Source organism: Myotis yumanensis, unplaced genomic scaffold, assembly GCF_028538775.1.
Source record: "Myotis yumanensis isolate MYYU_CA2020_CCGP unplaced genomic scaffold, mMyoYum1.0.hap1 SCAF_4, whole genome shotgun sequence".
NCBI lineage: Eukaryota > Metazoa > Chordata > Mammalia > Chiroptera > Vespertilionidae > Myotis > Myotis yumanensis.
This window is the reverse complement of record NW_027223755.1, coordinates 1,387,875-1,406,127: the sequence shown is the minus strand read 5'-3', so window position 1 is coordinate 1,406,127 and position 18,253 is coordinate 1,387,875. Positions and strand designations below refer to the sequence as shown.

The 18,253-nt window shown below is 59.0% G+C and overlaps 1 protein-coding gene across 2 annotated transcripts in view; it reads right to left on the bottom strand.

Annotated features, from left to right (window-relative positions):
• Positions 1–17,852, bottom strand: part of ARL15 (ARF like GTPase 15) — a 206,650-nt gene extending 188,798 nt beyond the window's left edge. Inside the window, exons 1-3 of one of the 2 annotated variants that reach the window (XM_070411750.1) lie at positions 17,738–17,852; positions 4,188–4,205; positions 1,995–2,051 (exon numbers count right to left, since the gene is read on the bottom strand). In XM_070411750.1, the coding sequence (XP_070267851.1) occupies positions 1,995–2,048 (54 nt within the window). In that variant the 5' untranslated portion in view covers positions 2,049–2,051; positions 4,188–4,205; positions 17,738–17,852. The remainder of the gene's footprint in view (positions 1–1,994; positions 2,052–4,187; positions 4,206–17,737) is intronic. The other variant, XM_070411751.1, reaches the window with a different exon arrangement.
• Positions 17,853–18,253: the final 401 nt, after the last annotated feature.

Here is an 18,253-nt window from a genome sequence, read left to right as displayed (position 1 = left end):
GGGCGGGGGGGCTTGAACCATGAAGCCGTGGGCCCTGTGCTCCCTCCATCCAGGCCTCTGAGCTTCGAGTTCTGGTCACAGGGGTCAGGAAGGCCCTAGACGCTCAAGTCCCACCCCAGCCCTCATCCTGCTTCCAGACACACCAGGTCCAAGGCCACGCGCTGCCTCTGACCGTCCTGTCCCCCTGAGAGAAGTGGGGGGGCCACGGCTCTGACGCTCCTAGGGAGGCCCCTCTGCCCCGCGTGCCCTCTGCCCCACAGTTCACCCCACCTGCCCTCACCCTCTCACCGGAAGGGAGGTGCCCTCTGACCCATGCCCTCTGACCCACAGTTCACCCCAGCTGACCTGGCCACACAAGGTGCAGAAGGTCCATGTCAAGGTCCATGTCACGTGTGGCCAGTCCCATTGCCAGGTCCATGGAAGCACAGACCCGACATTGTCCTGCGGACTCCTGGCTGGACCGCTCCTCCTTCCCCCCGACCGAAGCCCCGTGAGCTCTGCTCAGGCCAAGCTCGTCCAGACCCACACAGGGCGCCTCTGTCTCGCAGATGAGATCACCCCTGTGCCCGCCGGCCTCGCGGGAGGGAGCATGGGGCCCCGCGCCCGGGAGGAGCGTCCTCCTGGGAGGGACGCCTGGTTTAGGGGCCTTTCTCTCCGCCTGGCGCCTCCACCTGCCCCCGGTCAGTAGCCAGAGCAAGTCCAGCCCAGACTGCGGGACCTTTCTCCCCAGAGCCCTGGGTCCCGTCTGGAAACCTGGGAACCGCTTCCAGGGCTAAGACTAAATACACATCATCTCCCCGCAGCATCTGGAGAGAGGGCTGCCTCCAGGGGAGGGGAGGCACGGCCGGGAGGGAGGAACACGGCCGGGAGGGGGGAACACGGCCGGGAGGGGAGGGGGGCATGGCCGGGCGTCTCCTGGCCTCCGCACGCTCAGTCCTCAGCCCTGCACCTGCACACGCTCACCCGCCTTAGACGCGGTGTCCCCAGCGGGTCCACCACAGGCTTATAATCCCCTTCAATTGCTCATTTCAGTGGTAGAGTCTGAACACATAAAACCCTCAGCCTTTCCTCCCCTTCAGGGCGTATCAGTGAATCGACACGGACTCATGAGAAAAAATCCCAAAACACTTGGACACATTCTTGCTGTGGTGCAGGCAAGCACATCCCACACACAATACGGCCATCGAGCAAGGGGGCAGATCAAAGACCAAGGATACAGCCAACTCCCGGCGCCCCCGTGCCAGGCGAGAGGCCCCACACCACACGGCCCCCACCGCCTGAGCAGGGGCTCCACCCAGCCCGGCCGGCCTCTGGGCAGGCGGCTCAGGGCTGACCAGCACTGCTGGGGGCTTGGCAGTGCCCCTGGCGTCAGCCCACAGGTGCGAGCGGGTTCCACCGCCACCCCCAGGCAGCCCGCCAGGATCTCCCCTGCCAAGAGCTGCTGCCTGGGGCGACCACACTGAACTCTTCTTCTATGTCATCTACCCAGACCTATGACCCCACAGCGAAGGTGGCTGAGTTCTGGAACTCTGTGGAAATGAAATCACACGCGTGTATTTCCTGTAACTTTGTTCACTCCGTGCTGTGTCTGTGGAATGGATCGTGTGTACTGTGGAGCGGTAGCTCATGGATCTTACTTTTAGTTCCTGTATTTTCGCTGCTGTGTGGTACCCTATGAAATTAAAATTCCACAATTCATGAGTCCAAGCTGTTACTGATGGGCACCTGCATTATTTCTGATATTCGCTTGTACAAATCCTTCTGCTCAAACACCCCCTGCCTAGGTCCTCCCACAATCACACAGGCGCCCGGGTCACAGTCACGCAGCGTTGAGCTTCCTGCTCCCCCGGGCGTGCAGGAGCCCCGCTCCCGGGCAGTGGGGACAGTGGGGACAGTGGGGACAGTGAGGCCAGTCCCCAGCTGCGCGCTCTCCGTACTCAGCTCCTCGCGCAGCACCCCCCGGCATGGGGACCGCAGCCATGTGCGTTGCTTACCGTGCGGATGCCAAGTCTACAAACAGCAAGTGAGATCTGGAGACATTCAGACATCCTCTGAGATTAAAATGAGAGCGAGAGGTTACAACCGAGTGTCCCACCGGACCACCTGCCCCCTCGTCTCGCTTCTCTCTTGGAAGAAAAGCGGCTGCCCTCTGACCCCGCGCTGTGAGCAGGCGGCCGCGCGCTCCTTCCCTCGCCTTGGCAGGCCAGCACCCCTGGACAGGAAGGAACGGCAGCACCCGCGGCCTCAAGGACCGCAAAGGGCCCTGCGATTCCACAGCACCACGCAGAGATGGGCCTCTGGGCGGGCTGGATTTTGTTTGCTTTAAATCCTGTTCAAATAGCCAATTTTTAACGATAAATTCTTTGATTGCTAGAAATTAGTTTTATGAGCATTCCTCGCCCCAGTCATAACAGGTTATAAATATTTACAACGCTCATAGGAAAGTAAGCTTTGTAAACGGGAGAAGTTATCATAGCTCCACACTCAAAGTTTGAATGGGCGGGAGTTAGAGAGGACTGAGGCCCAGCTCTCAGATATAAACGGCAGCACCGGACTCAGAATTCCCAACTCCTCACTCGCAAAGCAAGTTCGGGTTCCTGAAACTCATGTTCGCTCACAAAGCCGTTCTCCCCCAACCTGATGCTGACGGCTTTCTGTTAACTGGGGGGCTATGCCAGCAGGCTGAGCAGCAGGTACCCTAACGTGGCTCAGTCCCGCACTGCGCCTGCGGCTTCCTGCGGTCCAGGGAGGCCCCACGACGCCTCCGCCACCATCTCGGCATCCGTGGCTGCACCCACGGTGCCCGGAGGCTGGGGCACAGGACCCCAATTCCCACAGCGGCCCCAAGGCTCCTGGGGTCAGGAAGCGTATCTGACTAACTCTGCAAAAGGCTCCGCCTCCTCAGAATCCCGAATAAACTGAAATCTGTATGATCAAGGCAACTGGTGAGCCGGGCCGGCGTGGCTCAGGGGTTGAGCATCGACCTATGAACCAAGAGGTCAGGGTTCGATGCCCGGTCGGGGCACATGCCCGGGGTTGCCCGCTCGATCCCCATTGTAGGGCGCACAGGAGGCAGCCGATCCATGACTCTCTCTCATCACTGATGTTTCTATCTCTCTCCCCCTTCTCCCTTCCCCTCTGAAATCAATAAATATATTTTTTTAAAAAAAGCAGAAGTGAGTATGGCAACAAAGCGAGTTCATCAAGTAAAAAATAAAAATACAATAAAGAAAAGCCACGTTTGCTCTAAGTTACTAAAACTCTGTTTTCTCCTCACACTCCCCAAACGTTCAGGCCCCGCTGCTGGGACGGCCACCATCACTACCCTGCAAACCCTCGCCTGCTCCTGTGCGAGTGCCTGCGGGGCCTCCCCGCTCCCCCCTAACCTCTGACCCTCACAAACAGCAGCCTAATCCCGCCACCCTGCCCGGGGTGCAGCCCTCGGCCATCCCACCTCCAGCTTCACCCTAACACTGAGGATCCGGAAGCGGAGCGGCCCTGCTCTCTAATGAGGGGAGTCAGGCATAAAGAGGCATCTGAGCCCAGCCGTGTGGCTCAGTGGTTGAGCGTCCACCTCCTGACCTATGAGCCAGGAGGTCACGGCTCAATGTCCAGTCAGGGCACATGTCCAGTTGCGGGCTCGATCCCCAGTGTGGGGCGTGCAGGAGGCAGCCGATCCATGACTCTCTCATCATTGATGTTTCTCTCTCTCCCCCTCTCCCTTCCTCTCTGAAACCAATAAAATATATTTTAAAAAAGGTATCTGTGAGCACAGCCGAGCTGCTCTGGTCCTGGGACAGGAGCTGGTAATGCATCTCAAGGGTCAGTCCACAGTCTCCTCAAGATGCCCTGTTGCAGGCACCCGCGTCACTGCGGCCGTAACGCACAGCCTGGTGAAGGATGAGTCGCTGGCTGTCCCCAGTTAAAGGGTGTCTCTCTGCCCTGGCGACCCGGCCGGAGCCTGAGCCACACTCACAGCCCCACGAGGCGGCCTGCGGGAGCTGCAGGCCTAGCCAGCTCCTGTGCGGCTTCACCGGATGAACGCGCCAAAGGAGATGCTGCCGGCAGCCGGTCCCGGGGGGCGGGGGTGGGGGGGTGCTAACACCGGCTGAGCAGGGACAGGGCATCACGGGGAATCCAGACAGACACGAGGAGACACGCAACGGGAAGCGGGCGTGACTACTTACAGTTTACGGTTGTTTTCCCTAAGAAATGTCAGAGGCAGGCATGGAAATAAAGGAGAAAAAACACTTCAACGAGAGGCAGAACATAAAGGCCATTCACTCTACAGTCTGCACTAACCACAGGAGGCTGAACGAGTGTCAGCCCCCGGAGGGTGCTAACAGCCGTGGGCAAACTACGGCCCGCGGGCCGGATCCGGCCCGTTTGAAATGAATAAAACTAAAAAAAAAAAAGACCGTACCCTTTTGTGTAATGATGTTTACTTTGAATTTATATTAGTTCACACAAACACTCCATCCATGCTTTTGTTCCGGCCCTCCGGTCCAGTTTAAGAACCCACTGTGGCCCTGGAGTCAAAAAGTTTGCCCACCCCTGGGCTAAGACCTAGGTGTCCCCACGTGCTGCACACGCCTCGTCCTGACCACAGCGAGGCCACGGCTGTGCTTCGGCTCTGCCCGCCTGCAGTCGGGGTGATGCGATGACGGGTGAACACAGTCCAGGCCCCGCCTCAGAGCGCCGAGCGGGGAGGAGGACAGGAAACATCACAGGCGGTGCCTGGCCGATCCAGACAGGGTCCGACCCCGAGCCGGGAAGGGCACCTAGTGTTTGGCACGGGCACCAGCCCCTGGCGCGCGCAGAGAAGCCTGCCACCTCCGCCGGTAAGGAGTGGGGCAGGGGACACAGGAGGCCTGCGCATGTGGCTTTGTTTTTTAAGGTGGAAGAGGCCTTTTTCTTAAGCGGTAAGAGATCTTTCTCATGAGCTGGAAGCAAAAGAATGTTCCGCCCGCCGTGATAGCTGAAGTACTGGCCTTAGCGTTGCCGCCCCCGGCACTGACTCCCCGAGTCTCCCGGCCCCGGGCGTAAGGGTGGCCTGAGCGGCTCAGGATGTGAGACGCCAAGCTGAAGGAGCGTGTACTTGGCGTGAATCCCCTCTGCTGCATAACCTGAGCGCCGACTGTGTGCGGGCCAGGCCCTGCAGAGACCTACGGTGCACAGCCCGGTTCTCAGACAGCAGGGGGGGGGGAGGACACACAAAAGCAACAAAGGAACCAAGTTGCATGAGGACAAATGCTACAAAGAAAGAGAAAAGAACAGAACAGAACGTGCGGGAGAGAAAGCCTGGGGTATGGCCGCCTTTGAGAGCAGATGTACTTCCGACAATGCCTGGCCAACGACATGCGGCCCCCAGCCTGCTGTTGTGAATAAAGCTTTATTGGAACACGGCCACATGCCCCGGCTTACATGTCACCCAGGCCTGCTTTTGGGGCGGCTGAGACAGAGACTGTGCGGCCTGCAAAGCCCGAAACACTCCCCCGTGACCCTTCACAAGAGCTGCCCCCCCACCCCACCCCCACCCCCATCCCCGCTGCAGCCCGGCACCTGGAGTCCCCACGGCAGAGCTGTTTCAAAGCCACGGGCGCCAGGCCGGCAGACAGAGCTGCCCACCCAACACAGGGCTCAGGACGGGCCTGCTGAGTGCAGGGGCCGGACAGGAGGAGGGAGGGGCTGTGAGGGAGAGGGGAGGAGGGCTGTCCTCTCCCCGAACGCGTCGGACAGGCACCCTCGGGGGATGTTCTCAAAGCCCCAGGTTCCTTTCTTGCAGCTGCTGAACACTGGGCACCCCTGGAATGAAAGCCAAGGGCCTAAAGTCACTAGTTTCATTTCAAGCAAGTGAACACGTTGATGAAAAGGCTGCTTCTAAACCACATCCCGTGAGCTGTGAGTCCCCAGAAGTGCCCCCACGCCCCCCTGGAAGAGGCCTGCCGCCCCTGCTGCTGCTCTGACCCCTCCCGCGATGGCAGCAGCCGTGGGGACACAGTCGCCGCAGGCACGCTGGGCTCGGGAAGCAGAACTGCTCTCAGCAGCCACCATGAGCCGTCACACCTCAACTCCTCTCTCCGCCTTTCTTCACCGTCATGCCTCCTAACGTCGGCTCTCGAAGGCCAGGCTTTCATGAGGATTAAGCTGGGCACGCCTCCCCACACAGCCTGGGTGCCTCAGCTTCTTCCCGCCCACTGAGCTCTGCTCTGCCAAAGTGCCAGGTTTAAAGAGTTTTTAAAACCAGCAGCTGAGCACCTACCTATCCTGAGCAGGGAATCAGAACAGTCTGCCCGAGCCTGCTTCACGAAACGGCGGACAATGAGTATGAAGCTCACACACTCGACGAGGTACAAGCGTTAGGCGCTCAGAACGGAAGAACTGGAGACGGTTCCCCTGTGGGTGCTGCTTCCCAAGACGGCCAGTCGGGCCAGGCCTGTCCCCGAAGGAAGACACACGGGGAGAGGCTGGCGCGTCGCTGGCGCGGGAATCCAGGTCCTTCCCACGCGGCAGCTGCAGAGACCGCGGCCTGAGCCCAGCGAGACGCAGCACAGCTCCGCTGGGGCTCGAGCAGGAGCTGCCCGGTCGGGGCAGGTCGCAGGGGCCCTGAAACCAGCAGGAAACACAAAGGAAGCCCAGGACGGACCAGCTTGTCCTACTTGAATACCAGGGCTTGGGACCCAACATCACGGGAGGGCTGGGCTGCACAAAGAGGAATATGGTGAGTAATGTAGGCGTGCAGCACGCCCGCGCACACGGGGAGAAAGGAAACCCGTCATCGCAGGAGGCTCCGAGCCGGGAAGCACGTGCAGCAAGCGTGCAAGCGACACACAGCTGCGCCCCTCAGCTCAGCGCCCCACAGCTCAGCACCCCACAGCTCAGCGCCCCACACCCCACAGCTCAGTGCTCCATGCTCCCCAGCTCAGCGCCCCGTGCCCCCCTGCTCAGCACCCCACAGCTCAGCGCCCCACAGCTCAGCGCTCCATGCTCCCCAGCTCAGCGCCCCGTGCCCCCCTGCTCAGCGCCCCACAGCTCAGCGCCCCACAGCTCAGCGCCCCACAGCTCAGTGCCCCGTGCTCCCCAGCTCAGCGCCCTGCACCCCACAGCTCAGCGCTCCATGCTCTCCAGCTCAGCACCCCATGCCCCCCTGCTCAGCGCCCCGCACCCCACAGCTCAGCGCCCCGCGCCCACAGCTCAGCGCCCCACAGCTCAGCGCCCCGCACCCCACAGCTCAGCGCTCTGTGCTCCCCAGCACGTGGCCGGGCGGGAAGCAGCCAGAGGGCCAGGGAGCTGGCCGTCAATCACCAGCCGGGGAAGTGCTCAGAGGCACGAACTTGACTTTCAAGCTGTTCGGATCCAACAGAACAGACGCTGAGCCCTCCCAACCCCATTTGATCCTGGGCAGGACCTGGAGAGCCTGCCCACTGTCATGGCCACAGCGCCGGGCAGCCTGGCCACGGGGACTCAGGCACCTGGGGCCACGGGCCAGGCCCTGTCACCCCACGGCACACCAGGGGCGGCCGCGACCTTTACCCCGCTTCCCGGCGGTGCAGGCGGCGGGGCAGGAAGGGGTGAGAGTGGGCGCTGGAAGAATGAACGGAACCGGGAAGCTTTGTGGCAACAAGAGTGCCCTCGGCCCCGTTTTCCACCCGAGTCCCAATCCAATCAGAGGAACACTTCCCCCGCCTGGTCAGTCTGTGCTTCACCCTGAGCTGGTGTCGAGGTCACCGTGTGTCCCCCGGCACCGAGGCTCCTAAGGAAACAGTGGTCTGCGTGAATGAATGGAGATCATATCATGTGAAGGAGCCTTATGAGCGCTGATTTCACGGAGCTAGAGAAGGACGGAAGACAGCCGCGCCAGGAAAAAATGTAGGAAGTCTGCCGTCATCTAATCACTCCCACCTTCCCTACGGACGGCATCATCCTCAGAGGCCTGGACTGGGCTGCCCACACTCCCTCCCTCGTCGGTGGCGGGGCCAGAAACACAGTCGAGCCCCGTGAGTCCCTGGTACCTCCGAGCTTGTCGGAATTGCCAAACAAAACCCACGACTGGACAAGGTAGGAATTTCAGAACGCAGTCAAGTGATTTCTCCCCCCCAAAAAAAAACCCTCTTTGCTCCCATGCACGGGCATCGGGAGGCAGCCCGGCAGCTTCGGATGTTCTGGACTCAGGAGGGTCCCGTAAAAGCCCCACCACATACAAAGCAGTGCCGAGGGCGTGAAGTGACCGGAACCCCCGACGCTCTGGGTGCGGTCTCACCGGTGCCACCACTGTAAAAACACGTGTCACGCACGGCGCTGAACACGCCACACGTGCGCACACACTGTGAGCCAGGTCCCACGCCCCCAACAGGAGCGGGCGCTTTCCCACCGAAACCAGGGACAAGAATGTCTGCAGCGGCTTCACTCCCACACCCGCCAACCACCGAACGGGAAGGCTCGTCACAGGGTATTCATACCGTGTTACACGGCGGCCCTGGCCGGGAGGGTCAGGCTGGACACCGTCCACGCACTGGAGGGTCACGGGTTTGATTCTTGGTCAGGACACGTGCCCAGGCTATGGGTTCAGTGCCTGGTCAGGGCACGTACAGGAGGCAGCCGACCGATGTATCTCTCTCACAGCAACGTCTCTCTCTCTGCTTCTCCCTCTCCCTCTCCCTTCCTCTCTCTAAAAAAGTCAATAAAAAAAGAAGCACAATACTTAACTATTACACTGCCCGGCCAGCGCGGCTCAGTGGTGGAGCCTCGACCTATGAACCAGGAGGCCACAGTTCGATTCCCAGTCAGGGCACGTGCCTAGGTTGTGGGCTCACTCTCCAGTGTGGAGCGTGCAGGAAGCAGCCGATCCATGATGCTCTCTCATCATTGATGTTTCTCTCTCTCTCCCTCTCGCTTCCTCTCTGAAATCAATAAAGGTATATTTAAAAATAATAATAATAAATTAATAAAAACATTTTTTAAAACGCATGTTACAGTTTTTTTATAAGATTACCAGATCATTTACTAGTCATAATGCCACCTAAAAAACTGTCTTTGGCCTGGCCGGTGTGGCTCAGTGGCTAGAGGGCCGTGGGCTTGATTCCCAGTCAAGGGCAGGTGCCTCCGTCGCAGGTTCCCCAGCCCTGGTAGGGCAGGTGCGGGAGGCAAGCAATCGGCATCTCTCTCTCTCCCCTGCCTCCCTCCTTCCCACTCTCTCTAGAAATCAATAAAAAAATACCCTCTGGTGAGGATAAAAAAAAAAAAAAAAGTCTCTGAATCAGACCAGGAAAAAAGGGGGAAATGAAAATTAATAGTAAAGTTAACTTTGACATCCAGCTTGAGACCAGAAAATACCGGTAAGCTGCAGAACACACAAAAAGGGAAATTCTCTTGTCCAAGGTCAGGGACAACTGTTACACGCCCAGCTCTTAAAATGCACAAGAGAGAATGTGTTCCTACAGAGTGTTTAGTTGAATTGTTTCACGGAGATTGTCTGCTGCCACTTCTGGGAAGAAGCAAAATCCCCAAAGCGTGGCTGAGGGAGGGAAAGGAAACGAAGGACGAGAGAGACGCTTCCTCTCCACTCACCCCTCTGCCGAGGCCGCTCTACGGAGCCATCGAGTCACGGGGAAGCCCTCACAGATCCTATAGAAATGGCAGATGTTATTATGCTCGATTGACTTGAGAGAGAGGGAGAGACAGAGAGAAACATCGGCGTGTGGTCCCACTTACTCATGCATTCATGCGCTGACTCCTGCACGTGCCCTACGAGGGGTCGAACCCGCAACCTTGGCGTGTCGGGACCACGCTCTAACCGCCTGAGCGACCCGGCCAGCTGTGTGGTTATGATTCAAAGCACTTCAGTTTGCTCCTAGAGCCAGTCCTCGCAGAGCGCGGACGCCGCCTGGATTTTGACGAGGAGGAAGCTGGGGCTCAGGGGACTCCCCTTAGACCAGGCTCTAGGGCTTGGGGTTCAGAAGGAAGTGCGTTCCACATGCACACTCACAGGCAGGCACTGTCCTGAGCCCCCACAAATACCCACTCGTTTAAGCAACACCAAGGGCTTTAAAACACAGCACCGCCTGACCCTCCAAATCCACTTCTAGAACCTGATCATACAGCAAGAATACTCCCAAGGATTAACACCCCGCCTGTGACAACGCCTCCCAGAGTCGCCAGCCTGCCGACGCAGAGTGAAGGCTGGGTCATAAAAACATGTCGAACTTTGACCCCATTTCCAAATTTCCTTGGCGCTGGCACCACTTTCCGTAGAGACTACAGCGCCAGAGGACACAGGCTCCTGACACCCTGGCCGAAGCACCCCAAAGAGCGTTGCGGGGGGAGCGGGGAAGGGGATCACAGCAGAGCTATCTGTAACAGCCCACAGCACAGCAAACACGAGATAGTCAACCGGGCGATTCGTTAGGAAAAGCATGTTTACCCGTACAATGCAGAAGGCAAATGCTGTGGGAGAGACCCTGTTAATTCGTCAGTGTAAAAGGGTTACAGATTACAGAAGCATATCCTCACTACAATGCCAGGTTACAAATGTTTGGCGGTTCTCTGAGGGCTGCTGGATTACGGGTAGTTTTCCCAGGGTGCTCTGCTATGCTTTCCAAATTTCCTTCACTAAGCTTTGACTTTTTTTTTAACCTTTGTTGTTGAAAGTATTACATATGTCCCCTTTTTCCCCCCATTGACCCCTTCCAGCCCGTCCCCACCCCAGGCCTTCACCACCCTATTGTTTGTGTCCACGGGTTATGCATATCTTCTTTCCAAATATATAAAAGGTTAATATGCAAAGTGTCCCCTCGGGAGTTCGAACCGGAGTTCGATCGCTCGCTATGACGTGCGCTGACCACCAGGGGGCAGCGTGGAACGAAGGAAGGCCCTGGCCGGCAGCCGGAAGGCCCCGATCGGCCCTGATTGCCGGCCAGGCCTAGGGACCCTACCCGTGCACGTATTCCGTGCACCGGGCCTCTAGTACGTATATAAGTTCTTTGGTTGATCACCTCCCACTCACCCACCCTCCCCTGCCTTCCCTCTGAGATTCCGCATAAGTTTTTGCTGTAATAATAATAAACCTGTTACCAAAATAATCTTAGGCCTTACATGGGCAAGAATATAAGTGCGTATACCTGCGTTAATGTGGTTACAAAATGATTGCTATAAACTTCGAAACAAGCTGATGAATCATAAGACTAAAATGCACATAATAAAATCTCCTTAAACAATGTGCGTGCTTCCTCGTAGAGAACTGAAAACAAGTAAGCACACACAACCACGCCTCCAAGCCAACACCTATTCCCACTGTGAGCTCTCCCAGCACCCAGGCGAGCGCTCCACGGGGGACCGGGATACCTGGCAAGTGCCTGGACACACACAGCCGCACCTTCATCGCCGCAGCACCGGAGACAGAAAGCCAGTTTCCAACAGGCGAGGCGGGTGGCCAGCGACACACAAAGCAATACTGCATGCTGCTTACCCAACACGCACATGTAAGAACAACACAGCACACGCGTGAAGCGGCAGCCACGAACGGGGGGCAGTCGTCCCCACGGGGGGGCGGGGGGGGGGAGGTGGCGGGAGAGAAGAGGTGTCAGGCTTCAGCCACAGCCTCAACCTTCTTTTTCTTTGTCAAGAACATCAGTTTTGAAGTAAAAACGGCAAAATGTTAACAACCGTTGGATCAGGCAGGCAGGTACACAGAAGTGCGTTTGACTATTTTCTTTACTTTTCTAAACATGAGGATTCAGAACACTCGCATTTATTAAAAATCAGACTTTGGCCCAGCCAGTGTGGCTCAGGAGGTCACTGAGGCAGCCGATCAATGATGCTCTCTCATCATGGATGTTTCCATCTCTCTCTCCCTCTCCCTTCGACTCTGAAATAAATAAAAAATATATTTTAAAAAAAGAAAGAAAGAAACATAGATCAGCCACCTCCTGCACAGCCCCCACTGGGGATCGAGCCCACAACCCGGGCATGTGCTCTGCGTGGGAATCGAACCATCGCCTCATGGTTCCTAGGTCGCTGCTCGACCCCTGAGCCACGCCGGCCGGGTGATGCCGGAGTCTGCACTTGAGCTCTACCAGTCAGAACCGGCCACGTAAGGTGTGGAGCCCAGTGCAAAGCAAAAATGTTTGCAAAGGACCAAAAACGAAAAACGTCAAGACGGTCACTGCAGAGCGCTCAAGGACGCGCAGCCTCGGGCCCCGGGCCCCGGCCTCGTGGGAAGTGTGTGTATCAGCACTTCCCAGACACTCGGAAATGAGGGTCCACGAGAAACGGCCTGGGGCTCCCCCACAGCAGAAGCATCCGGGAGGTGCCAGGCGAGGGGCAGAGCCAAAGCCCACCAGAGCCCAGTGTGGCAGAGTGGGGCCGCCAGCTCCCGGGTACCCACCACGGAGGCACCACGCCTTCCCTAACGCTCCTTCCCCCTCTGCCTCGGGAGCGGCCCTTTCTAGTTCGGTCGGCACAGGCCTTTGCCTACTGACACCAGCAGCGAAAGGCGACGGGGCCGGGGCCTGCCGGGCGGCCGCTTGCCGGCAGCTCTGGGGAAGGAGCTGAGGGACAGAACCCGGTCTCGGAGGCGTCTCCAAGGAAACGGGCGCCTGGGGAGGCCGGAGCCTGGCCCTGAGGTCACACCAGGGACTAACGGGCTGCCTGGAAACCATCTGCGGCCACGGATAAGACATAGATGCTGAAGGTCAGTGCAGTGACCAGTGGACACGGGGGCGGGGGGGGGGGGGAGGCTGGGGCGCAGCAGTGTTCCATGCAGCCTCGTCCTGCAGCCACTCGGCGGGGCCAAGGCCTGGACGCGGGAACACCGGTGGGCGGTTCGGGGACCTGGCTCCTCACCCTGTGCCTAGGAAGCGGCACAGTGTACGTGAAACGACTGTCCATTTCACCCGCATCCCATCGGCTTGAACACCAGCGGGGGGAGGTGGAGAGGGGGGATGGGGCCACAAGCCCAGCGCTACCTGTCAGCCATGTGAGCCTGGGGGTGACAGGCCTCCCGGGGCCTCGGGGAACGCCACGGTGCCCAGCACACAGCAGTGTTCACTGATTTCACCCCCAAAGCTCTACGCTCCGCACCCCACCTGCATGCAGCCCGCACACGGCTGGGCGCCCTTCACCACGCAGGCTCCTAGAGGCACGAACCATGTCCCGCGTGTCCTCGCTGACTCACACTCCAGACGGCAGGAACACCCGGGTATGTCAAGGTTGCGGGCTCCACCGGGGGTCAGGGCACGTACAAGAAACCACCAGTGAGTGCAGGAATGAGCGACCGCCGTGGTCAGTGTGGCTCGGTTGGTTAGAGCGTCATCCTGTAAACTGAAGGGTCTCGGGTTCGATTCCCAGGCAGGGCACACGCCCAGGTAGTGGGTTCCAGCCCTGGTTAGGGTGCGTGAGGGAGGCAACCATGTGATGTTTCTCTCTCACATTCATGTTTCTCTCTCTCTCCTTCTCTCTCTGTAAAATCAATAAAGACATAGCCTCGGGTGAGGTTTTTTAAAAAGTGAAACAACAAAATGATATTGCTCTTTCTCTCTCTCGCTCCCTTCCTCTCTCAAAAAAATCAAAAAATCAATTAAAAAAATTTTTTTAATAAAAAAAAGACTGAAGGGACCCAAGCCAGAGCACCGAGCTAACACCTTCCATCCAGGCCCCGCCCACTGGTGTGGATGCTCCGAAAGCCTTTCACTATGAGAACCGCCGATGGGAGGTCTGCTTACTGCGTCCCCATGATGTTTACCTTATTATTTATTAACAGAAGAATATTTAAGGGACTCTGACTAATCCGGTTAAAACTAAAACGTGTTTGGCCTGTGCTGTTATTTTACAGTCAAGGTGACCACAGTGGGAACACACACCTAGGCATGTTCACCGTCACTCGGAGCTAAAAACAGCACACGTTTAAGACAGGTGAACAGCGGGTGAATCACACGTGCGCCTCCCCAGTCCTTGCGAGCGGGCTGACGGACGGACAGCCTGCTCCTCTGCACCCAGTCCCTCTGTGGGACCATCACCAAGTTCTCCTCTGGGCTGGTTGGTAGTTGGCTGGTTGGCTGGTTTTCATCCTGCAAGTGGTGATGGATTTGAACCACTTTCTGGCAGCTGAACTTCCCCCTCACACGTCAGTTTTTCTATGTAATGCCAGGTCCTGCCTGTGACCGAGAACCTAGGCCGGGCTCGCCCATCTACACCAGGAAGAAGGCCAGAACCCAGACCTCACTAGTCCCAGGCACGACGTACAAGTGCAGTGACCACACACTGACAACGAGCGTCCGAGACGAACCACGCAGTAAGCGGGCACATTTCCAAGTCTCCCTTTGCACCCAAGTTCACAGGAAGACAAAGGGACCGATGAAGTACGAGAGGACTCCACCAGAAGGCCCAGGCGCAGCACGAGCGGCCTCACTGGTCCCTCCCCCGCTCACCCCTGCCTTATCCAACCTGTCCCCGGAGAGCACGCCCCACAGCCCCGGTCACCCCGTCGGGCGCTCATCCCTCGTGACTGTCAGGGCCAGGCACGAAGCAGGGGTCCCATGAAGACTTGCTGAGTGGATTAATAAGATCAGAATGCGGCTTTATTTCCGTAGGTAGGACACAATCCGCAGGAGCCCTGCGACTTCCTGCTTACTGATGAGCGCCTGCATCTGGTTTAAAAGGCGGCCCAGGGTTCACCCCGAGCAGTGACAGTCGCTCCGCAGCAGAGGACAGCGCCAGCAATGCCCTCACGGGGGGCGCATCCCGTCTCACATCTGAAAAGCAGCGTGCTGTGTCTACGTTCCTTTCCCTCCATTACCCCATCTAATCGCGACAGGCATCCGAAACCCCGACACCTTTCCTTGCTGCTGTTCTGAGGGCAGACGGGGAAACAGGTGACGTCCAGACCAATGACATGCGTGAGCCGCGACAAAGGGAAACTCGAAAGGAAAGGGATCTGGATGTTGGCCCCGTCCAGCCCCCGGGGAAAACGGGCGGGCGTGTTTCTCTCTCTCTCTCTCTCTCTCTCTCTCTCTCTCTCTCTCTCTCTCTCGGTGACCGGCTGTCTTCTCCCGCCTCACTCGTCCTGCTTGTCAGGAGAGAAGGAGGCTGGTACCACCTGTGGGAACGGCAGCAACATCTTTACCCGAAGACGCGACGGGTACGAACGCCCCGGCCTGAAAGCCCGTCGTGGACACGGGAGGCAGATGCCTGGCCTCCCGGGCAGAGCCCTCATCACCTGGAAAACGGAGATCTTCCTGTTTGCACTGCCGCCTGGGCTACGCAAATCCTATCTTATCATCGTCAGTGGAGAGAAACGGCTACAAGCTACATTCCCCGGAACAAAACACCGAATCCAAACAGATGCTATCGCGCCTCCCGCGAGCAGCTGGCCGGGAAGGTGCCCCTGCCTCGCACTCGTTCACTCAGCAACCGAACAGGGCGCTGGGGGACATACTTTACCTGGGACCCGCAAACCAACAAAAACCGGGTCCTAAATATGAAGGCACTAGCCCTGTCCCTCTAACTCAGAACACTCCTTGAAGTTAGGAAATCAAAAGCAACTTCCAAAATCAGAGCGCGTCATCCTGTTTTCACATCCGCAATCTTATTAAAAACGATTTAAAATAGCACTTCTATCTTCCTCTCATTTCTCTTCCTTCCAGCTCTCCTCCAGATACGGAAGGTTAAGCGGTGACATCCAGTCCCACACACAATGGGCGGCACATACACAGCTCCCCGCCAGCTTCCAGCAGCGGCAGGAAGTCACTCGCGCACTCTGGCTGGCGGCTCCGTGGTTGGAGCATCATCCCAGGCCCTGAAAGGTCGCTGGTTCGATTCCCGGTCGGGGCTGCAGACTCCATCCCAGCAGCAGGCAGCCAACTGATGGTTCTCTCTCTCTCTCCCTCCCCCCCATTCCCTTCCTCTCTCTCTGAAAAAAAAAAAATCATTTAAGAAAATAGGGGTTTTTTTAAAGAAAATCAAACATCTACTAAAAAGAAAAGTGAGATGGCACACACATTACTCGTGTCTGCGTGCAGGCACGGGGCTGGCGCTGGCCCACGCGCTCAGCGAACCCTCAGGGCTCGGACTCAGGATGAGAGAAGCCATGTTTCCCTGGAAGATGGTAAAGGAACCTGGGACCTGATGAATTTGGAAAACAAGATCCTGGACACAGTCAACAACACCGGCTTCCACTCTCGGGAGCCGGCTTGTAACTGGCTGCCATATGAATTCCGTCTGTGAGAGGAGGCACTGACGGCAGGAAGAAAGGAAGGAGCGGGCACACCCTTTCTCCGAGAGGACGTAAACACAAGCACCAGCTCCAAAGGTTGGTTGGTTTTGCTTTTTCAGTACAGTTTCGGCGGCCTTCATGTTTTTGTGTGTTTTTTTAAAGACTGAAATCTTTTTTTAAATATATTTTTATTGATTTCAGAGAGGAAGGGAGAGAGAGAGAGAGACAGAAACATCAATGATGAGAGAGAATCACTGATCGGCCGCCTCCTGCATCCCGTACATTGGGGATCAAGCCTGCAACCCCATTCACAGGTAGACGCTCAACCACCGAGTCACCCCGGCCGGACAACCAAAGTTTTCTCTTTCTTTGCTCACCAAATGCTTTGGTGGGTTGGACACCTCCAAGACAGGTTCGTGGAGCAATTCGGAACTGTAACTCCCCCAGCAATGAAGAGCAGGGCAGTCAGATAAACCCCTTCACCAGCTCCCGGTGCAGGCGGCAGAAGTCCCTCTAGCACCAAGACAGAGGGAGCTGCTGGCATCAGCACAGGAACAACAAACAGAATTTGAATCCAGAATGTTTTCCTCTCTCCACGAACTGCCGGCTTCCCACAGCTCTGGAGGCTTGAGGCTGGCGGGTCGCATCCATCTCCTTGCCTAGACGGAGCCACAGCCAAGGCGCCATCACCAGCCCCCGGCGCCCAGCGTTCCCGGTCAGGACAGCATCCCTCCCGGCCTTTGTCAGCGCGGCACCAGCCTCGTTCCTAGAAGGCGCAGCCGGCCTCTGCCAGGCCCATCGGCGATGCACAGGCGACTGCACTCGTCCCACCGGGTGACAGCAGGGTCACGGCGTCCACCCACCTTCTTTACCTCGCAGGGCCGGCTACCAGGGCAAACGCCTGGCGACCTCAGAGGACCAAACCCGGCCCCGGGCCATCCGAACGCCGGAGCCCAAACCTGCAGCTCGGGGAGGTCCGGTTTCTGGAACCGTGCGAGGTGCCCGCAGGACCCCGCACACACACCCGGGTCCATTGTTACACCGGCGCGGCGCGGCCCCCTCCCACCTGCGCTTCGGGGCGCAGCCCGGCCTAGGCGCTCGGCGGGGCGCACAGGTGAGCGGCGCGCACCGGCGGGACCGCGGCGGCGGGCGGGCCGGCCCGGCGGCTTTATGCGCTTTTAAAGCCTCGCCGCGACCCGGGTCACCGCTTTGGAGATCTAATCGCAGCAAATGAGCGGCCGCCGGGCACTTAGGGAGCCATTCGGGTGATGGCTGTTTAATGGGACCTGGAGTCGCGCCGCCGGAGCGCGGAGGGGACGCGGCGGCCCGGCGCCCCCGCCCCGCGGCCTCACCTGTCAGCTCCGCCCGAGCGCCAGCCCCGCGCAGCCCCCGGGCCGGGCCGGGCCGCGGCGGGAGAGGGCCCCCCGGCAGCGCGCCCCGGGAACGAGCGGGGCTGTCCCAGGCGGGGACCCCGCGCGCCGGTCCGCGGGGCGCCCCCGCCCCCCGCCCCCGTCCCCGCCCCGCACCTACCAGATAATCCATGTACAGAAGCCCTCAGGTCCGCGGAGACCAGGCACCCGGCGCCCTCAGCATCCGGATCGGCTCCGAACCCGGAAAAAAGAGCGACTGGGCTGCGAGGAGCAGCCCCTGCAAAGCCAGCGACGCGGAAAGTGCCGAGCGCCGCCGAGCAGCCGAGGCACCCGGGGCGCGGCGATTGGCCGGGGGGCGGGGGGCGGGCCTCGGGGACGCCGCGCGCTGATTGGCTGCGGAGCCTATTAAAGGCAGGCCTCTGCGGGGAGGCGCGGGAGAGGCCGGCCCAGGTTCCCGCGGGAGGGCGGGGCGCGGGGCAGGGGGCGGGGCGCGCGGCAGGGGGCGGGGCGTGGGGCAGGGGGCGGGGGGCGGGGCGCGGGGCGGGAGCTGGGGCGGTGCAGGCGGAAGGGCGGGCGGTGCAGGCGGAAAATCGCCGCGGGGCTGCGCGCTTCCATAGCTTCCTCCTGGCGGAGACGGGCGCCAGCTGGGCTCCAGGCCGCGCTGCTGGTGTCCCCT